This window comes from Thunnus albacares, chromosome 4 (assembly GCF_914725855.1).
Source record: "Thunnus albacares chromosome 4, fThuAlb1.1, whole genome shotgun sequence".
Classification (NCBI taxonomy): Eukaryota; Metazoa; Chordata; class Actinopteri; order Scombriformes; family Scombridae; genus Thunnus; species Thunnus albacares.
The window spans coordinates 23,080,086-23,086,831 of NC_058109.1; the positions used below are offsets into that span (position 1 = coordinate 23,080,086).

Here is a 6,746-nt window from a genome sequence, read left to right on the forward strand (position 1 = left end):
CCACAGCTATGCTGGCAGTTTTGTGAGGCTGTACTTTGGCACAGCAGTGCTTTGGGCGCAATGCTAATGTCAGCATACCAACATCACAGTGACGATGCTAACATGCTGATGCAAATATGATGTTGGCCATGTTGACCATCTTAGTTTAGTATCTTTACTAAAGAAGAGGCTGAGAATGTTATAAGTTTTGCAGGTCTGCCTACTTGAAACCAGGTATTTGACAAATCAAAACTTTGACCCAATGACTGAAGCCAGGTGATCATGAATGTCTGTACCAAATATCATGGAAATTGTTGAGACATTTTACTAAAAACCACAAATGTCAAGGTGGTGCTAGAGGGAAAGTCATTAAGATGAATTGTCTGGGAACCATAAATATCTGTATCAAGTAGTTCAATCAATTCAATTCAACCCTGGAGAGAAAAAAGTCTGTGTGTGTTTTGAACAGTGAGGCATATTTAAATAAGCTTTAATAAATTTATTGCATAATGAAGTTCAGTATCAACAATAGGATTAGCTTCATTTGTGCATTTGCAGCAGTTGTTCCTGATTAGTGACTCTATCCTGAGTGCTGCTGTGTGTCTTATCCATCCACCCCAAGTCCATAAAATCACTGAATCACATCTACATCACACATATAGACCATAGAATACACTGCATTACACATGCTGCATTTTTCACTGGATATACTGGAATAAGACAAAAAATTACACTGATCTCTCTAAAAATCCAAACTTTTATTTAGGCTCATAAACATAAACCCTTAATCAATATGAAAATCAGCCCATGCAATGCATAACTCAGGAATCATAATTCATGCACCCAAAGCCCTTTTTATGTTTGGTTTGCTACAGTACATTATGGAAATATTTTTCATTTGGCACAGTACATAGATATCGTTCTGTCTCTCTAAGGAAAGTTTATTTCACTGTGCAAAAAGATCTTATACAGAAAAAGGAGTCACAGCATTTTTGTCTTAAAGAAAAACAAGTCAAAACAATTAACACTGAACTCCAATAAGATATGACAAGAAGTTGCGAAGACAATCTCATGCAGCAGACATTATAGTACTGTTAAATTATTCTACGACAGCTATTTATTTGAAATCAAACAATGCACATCAAAGTTTAGACACAATATGTTCATGTCAACTTATCAGACACAACAGTGAACTGCATGGAGGAAGAGAGGAAAGAGAGAGATACAGAAAGCTATAGCTTCAAAATAAAAATACTGCATAAAAAGATCATTGATCCTCACAACATATAAAGAGGACCAGGGTCAGATCATTCTCAATACCCCAAAAAGAAACATCACATGTGGCTCATACAGTATCTTATTGAGCATATAAACTGTATTCTTGACCTCTTCAGAAAAAAATCAAACTTTTTAATTTCTTAATGCTTGTTAAGGAAACGTATGATGTTCTTATTTTATATCTTCCACAGAAAATTCCCTGTGAAATAAAAAATGTCTGGTGAAACTTAAAAACAGCCACATGTGACAATCTTTGCTCTCACTGTGATGTGAATAGTGGATATTACAGTAAGAACTGCTGCCACCTGCTGTCAATATTAAATTATATCATCACCCCTGCACTATTAAATGTGTCACACTGTAATTGTATGCTGTAAACTGAGCTGTGTTTGTGTGCTGAGTACCACAAATGGTGTCGTGCACATGGTTAGACCTCAATGTTGGAGGCCAAGCGCAGGCAGAGTGATGAATCTGTGGGGATGTCCTGGCGACTGATCTCGTTCCCGTCCAGTCGCAGCGTCCGCAGCTTGGAGAAGTTGGTCACATCCACAACGCTGCAGAAACTGCCCAGAGAGAACTCTGCAGCCGCAGGACAGAGGGAGAGGTGGTAATGAATTTACGACTGCATGCATACAGCAGTGATAATCTGCAAATAGACTTATGTTTTACCTTTGATCTGGTTGGCTTGCAGATAGAGATGTTGTAGTGTAGTGCTGACTGGAGGGATTCTCTCCAGTTTGTTGAAGCTCAGGTCCAGCTCCACCAGTCCAGTCACATTAAAGGTGTTGGCAGGGATGCCCTTGTCTGTGAGCTGGTTGTGGGCCATTCTGACGTACTGCAACTGCGTGAAACGTCCCAGGAAGCCCTCTGGTAGAGAGTCAATGGCGTTGGACTCGAGGTAGAGTTGGTGCAGATGTTCGGGGAGAGCCTCCGGGACCTTGGATCAGAACATGGAGAGAGTTCAGGAGGACTGGAGACTCTCCATTCAGTTAATGGGACACACACAGACACAAACACACATTTACCTTTGTCAGTTTGTTGCCGCTGATGTCCAGCAGTGTGAGGGATATAAGTGCCCTCAGTGATGTGCCCATGTCTGTGACAGCGTTGTCATGGAGATACAGGATAGTGAGGTTATCCATTCCCTCTAGGTCTGCAGGTGTTACCTAGGCAACAGTGGCAATGATAATAAATCAGTAATGCCTCTACTAATCAACAGACAAATCGTTAACAAGAACAGAGAAAGGCTCTGCATGAATATCAAACTGTATGCAACATTACCTTTTCAATCTTGTTATGGTTGATTCTCAGGTCTCGCAGGGAACGAGGGAGGTTAGAAGGAATGCTGGTCAAATTGTTGTGTTGCAGATATAAACGCTCCAGTCCCCCCAACTTCAGAAATGCCTAAGAATGATATGGAGAATGGACAACTCACTAACATGCACGTAATAATGAATTTTACAAGAATCAAGCCCTCCATGAAAAAGATTCACATGTCTTAATTGCACAAAAATCCACCTTTTGTGTACTAACACATGCAACAATAAAACCATTAATTTTTTTAAATTGCAGTGACATAATCTGTTAGCCACGTGCCAGCCATCTGACAATCATTTAGACCAGCCTCACTGCATCATGCCCTGAGCTCACATGTGTGTCTGGACTTGACTGGGACCAGATGTAGGTTTACCTTCTTGCCAATGGCATCAGATGTCAGCTGGTTGTGGTGGAGCATGAGCCACACCAGATTGGTTGCATTGACCAGAGATGAGTCGGGCATGGCTGTGATGGCATTGTTTTGGAGGTACAAATACTTGATACGGGAGGGGATTGTTGGCATGGCTGTCAGGCCCCGCCCATCACAGTACATGGCAATGGGAAAGGAAGGTGGGCAGTCACACTCAGAGGGACACTCTCCTCCTGTGGTGTCTGCCTGCAGGGAGCCAAAATAGTGGTTCTGCCGGCCATACAGCCAGCCGAAGGGATCTGGTCCATGGGAGAGGCAGAGTGGCAGCAGGGCAGACAAGAGGAAAATAATCACCAGACGCATTGCCACTGTTGCACAAATCTTTTCTATAACCTACCAGATACAGAGAGAGAGAGAGAGAGAGAGAGAGAGAGAGAGAGAGAGAGAGAGAGAGAGAGAGAGAGAGAGAGAGAGAGACAGAGGTATTAAAATTCAAAAGAGAAATGTTAAACTCATTTCAAGTCAAAATCTCAATTCTTGTGTTGACCCTCTGTATCCATCAAGGGCAAGTTCCTCTCTTACATAGTACAGAGGTTCAGGATTTGCAAAAGTTAATGAGTACAATAGCCATTAAGCCACAAAAAAGTTAAAAAAAATATACTGCAAAAACGTAACTTCACTCACTTCTTCAGAGAACAAGGTGGTATTCTAGAAGAATGCATAAAACCAGCCTCACTGTTATATACTGTACTGAGGTTAAATGAACAGTCAAAGGTGCAGTGCAGCTACTGACGTTTTGGAAATGTAACTGCCTGCAGCGAGGCACATTCTTAGTGGTCTTAACCCACAGGGAATCCAGAGGGGAAGTTATAAAAAAGAAAAGAAAAAAAAACAAACCCCTAACTATGAATGCCAGCTTTGTAAATAGGTCTCACTGCTGCCCCTAAATTGTGGAGGAATATCCAATAATGACCTTCTGATCTGCAGAGGGAAAAACAGCTGAAGCAAAATTATGACTCTATCATCATATGTTTATTCATCTCCTATCAGGTTTCATAGAAAAATAAGTCTGTGCATGAAAGACAAATCGACAGACACATGTCCACACACACATGAACGCGCACATACATACACACACACACACACACACCTACCTGATCAGAGAGACTGGCCCTCCTTGTCCCCTCTCTCTCTCAGAGTGTGCTCAGGACTGGAGGGGACTCTCACAAACACTTTGTAAAAAAAAACTAACCTCCCCTCCCAGAGCTCCTTTCCGTTATGCCATCCCCCTCTCCACCCCTCTTTCTACTCCTTTGCAGGGCTGGTTCCTTCCACCCCCTTTATACAACCCTCTTGAACCCCATTTTGTTCACTCAGGCATGGCTCAGCACACCCCACACCCCCCACTCTGGAGTTTCTTTTTCCACTAATGTGAGTGATGTGAGATGCAGTGGCTGTGAGGGATTGTTCCCATCTGTGTGCAGCACATTCAGTTCCTTTCAGCTGAACCCCACAGTGCACTCAGAATATTTAGACCTTTGCACCTTTACTTTTGACCCTTTTGGATCACTGGATCATAAATGTAAAAATAATTTACACAAAGGTAAGGAGCCCTCCGTTGTATACAGCACCTGAAGGAAAACCAACAAGAGGGTAGTGTTCAAGTTCAGCCTTTGACAAAAAAAAAAGCTCCTACAGTAATAAACTCTTCCATGCTTATGACAGTATGACAATATTTTTTTTCTTTCAAACATTATTCAGATTGACTGCTAATGGATAACATAAACTGCTCTTTATCCCATTTAGCAAACATCTTTTTGCCAGGGAAAACATGTTGTAGCAGGGGCGGATCTAACTCTCTCCATTCCTCTCCAACAACCTTACATCTTGTAAAGGGTTAAATGAAAACACGTGTGACAGTCCTCTCATGTTTGTCTGTCTGGTCTTAATGTGGGCCTCTTCCTGCTTCTGTGTCTTCTCTACAACATGAGCTCCATCTGAATCAGTATTTCCGCTCTCTTCTATCTTTCACATCTCCAGTCGCTGATTCACTGAATCTTCCCCTATTTATTTCCTCCAATTTCCTCTCGCCGTCTCATTTGCTGTCTCTTTTTCTCATGGGATACCTTTCTGTGAGCAACGATGGAAGAATAGTGTGACTGTTGACTAGATAAATATGTTTGCACAGTTCTGACTGTTATTTGTTTGGAATTCAAATTATTCTGTGCATTAAAATTTTCAACATATAAAAATATATGGAAAAGTGCTTCCTTTGGATGGCAGTCCACATGACCATCTGAGGTAATTGAAAGGAAAAGTTTGACATTTTGGGAAATTCACTCATTTGCTTTCTTGCTGAGGGGAGAGAATTAATGCCACTCTCATAGATGAAAGTGGTATTGATCTTCTCCTCTCACTATTGGCAAGAAAATGATTAAATGTATTTCCACATCCTCATAATTAAACAACCACATAGGTTGATTGTTCCTGCAAAATAGGAGCATAAAATGCTGCTCTCAAAAACCCTTTACAAATCACTGTTAAAAAATATTGACATGGTGTGGTCACGTTCAGTTTAGGCACAAAAAACACTTGGTTAGGATTGGGGGAAGATCATGGTTTGGGTTAAAATTATCACTTGAAATGTAGTTAGAATTTCCTCAAAGACAACCTCTGTCATCATGGCAGCAGTAAAAAAAAACGTAATATTGTTATGGTCTTCGAAAAAATGTCCCAACTCTCAGTTGGAAATGGGAAGCAAACAGTGGTCTCCAGCAGCAAAGTCCAACTTGCATCTAATCAACTATCTGACCATCTCCCCAACCCACTTCCCCCTAATAAGGCAACATCATCTTATCAAGTCACTTGATATTGACATCATCAGAACTGTGTCACTTCCCCGTCATAATTACTATGGCCGCTAGATGTAGTGAATATAATTACAGGTTGTTTTTGCTGGCTGTATTTGAAACCTATACTGTCATTTTTCTTGTGAGGACGGGATGGTATTTCCCAAAATGGCGAACTATTCCTTTAAGACTGTTATAGCTTTTAACATTTGTCCAAGGGCGGTAACATCTCTGGGAGTGATCAAAGAGCAGTCCTGTCAACATTTGTCAAACATGGTAACTACAGTCTATAGAAAAATCTGTGGTTAACATATATAAATACACACATAAATATGGTACTATGGTAGTGTACATAGTACTGCGTACAAAAAGTTCAGAATTCAATGGTGTGAGTTAACACTCGATAAAATCTCTCCAGGAAAAATCTTATCTGTGCAAAAAATATAAATATATAGTATATGTTCAAAAATATGTAGTTATGAATTAATAAAATTCAGAATTCACTGGTGTAAGTCGACATTCAATCAATCACTACCAGAGAGGACAATATGTACACAAATATATCGTATGTACAAACATATATACAGCAATATATGTAAAGAGGAAGACCTTAAATAGGATATCCCTGACCACCATCAGGCTTGTAGACCATCATCAAGTATGGAACACTACGAAAGAAGTTACCTCTATTTGTCCTATAATAGGTGCAATATGGTTGACCAGAGAGCAACAACATAAAAAATGAGAAGAAAAAGAAACCAAGAAAGAAAAATAGAACTCAGATGACAAGTCTATAAATGATATGACTGACAAATAGAAGGTCTCAGGAGTCACAAAAAGGGACTAAGGTCCATTTCCTCATTGAGGTCCTTGGGTGACATAGTGTCTAGAGTATGAATCCAGAATAGTTAGTGTTTAATAAGAAGGGTGTTGATGTCTCCCCCCCTCTGTAG

At 40.5% G+C, this 6,746-nt stretch overlaps 1 protein-coding gene across 2 annotated transcripts; it reads right to left on the reverse strand.

Moving 5' to 3' along the window:
- Positions 1–718: 718 nt before the first annotated feature.
- fmoda (fibromodulin a) lies at positions 719–4,201 on the reverse strand. 2 transcript variants are annotated; one of them, XM_044349473.1, is made up of 6 exons: positions 4,099–4,201; positions 2,948–3,337; positions 2,539–2,661; positions 2,283–2,423; positions 1,927–2,194; positions 719–1,836 (listed from the first exon to the last, which is right to left on the reverse strand). In XM_044349473.1, the coding sequence occupies exons 2-6, from the start codon at positions 3,305–3,307 to the stop codon at positions 1,685–1,687; spliced, it is 1,044 nt and encodes a 347-aa protein (XP_044205408.1). In that variant the 5' UTR covers positions 3,308–3,337; positions 4,099–4,201; the 3' UTR covers positions 719–1,684. The 2 variants fall into 2 exon arrangements, with proteins under 2 accessions (XP_044205408.1, XP_044205409.1); XM_044349474.1 differs by lacking the exon at positions 4,099–4,201 and having other exon boundaries at positions 2,948–3,349.
- Positions 4,202–6,746: the final 2,545 nt, after the last annotated feature.

Bases quoted from the DNA above. Each gene is read 5' to 3' on its own strand.
- fmoda (XM_044349473.1), bottom strand. From the start codon at position 3,307: ATGCGTCTGGTGATTATTTTCCTCTTGTCTGCCCTGCTGCCACTCTGC. The intron at 2,662-2,947 runs GTAAACCTACAT...TATCATTCTTAG, and splicing joins CTGATGCCATTGGCAAGAAG to GCATTTCTGAAGTTGGGGGG. The intron at 1,837-1,926 runs GTAAAACATAAG...CTGCGGCTGCAG, and splicing joins GCAAGCCAACCAGATCAAAG to AGTTCTCTCTGGGCAGTTTC.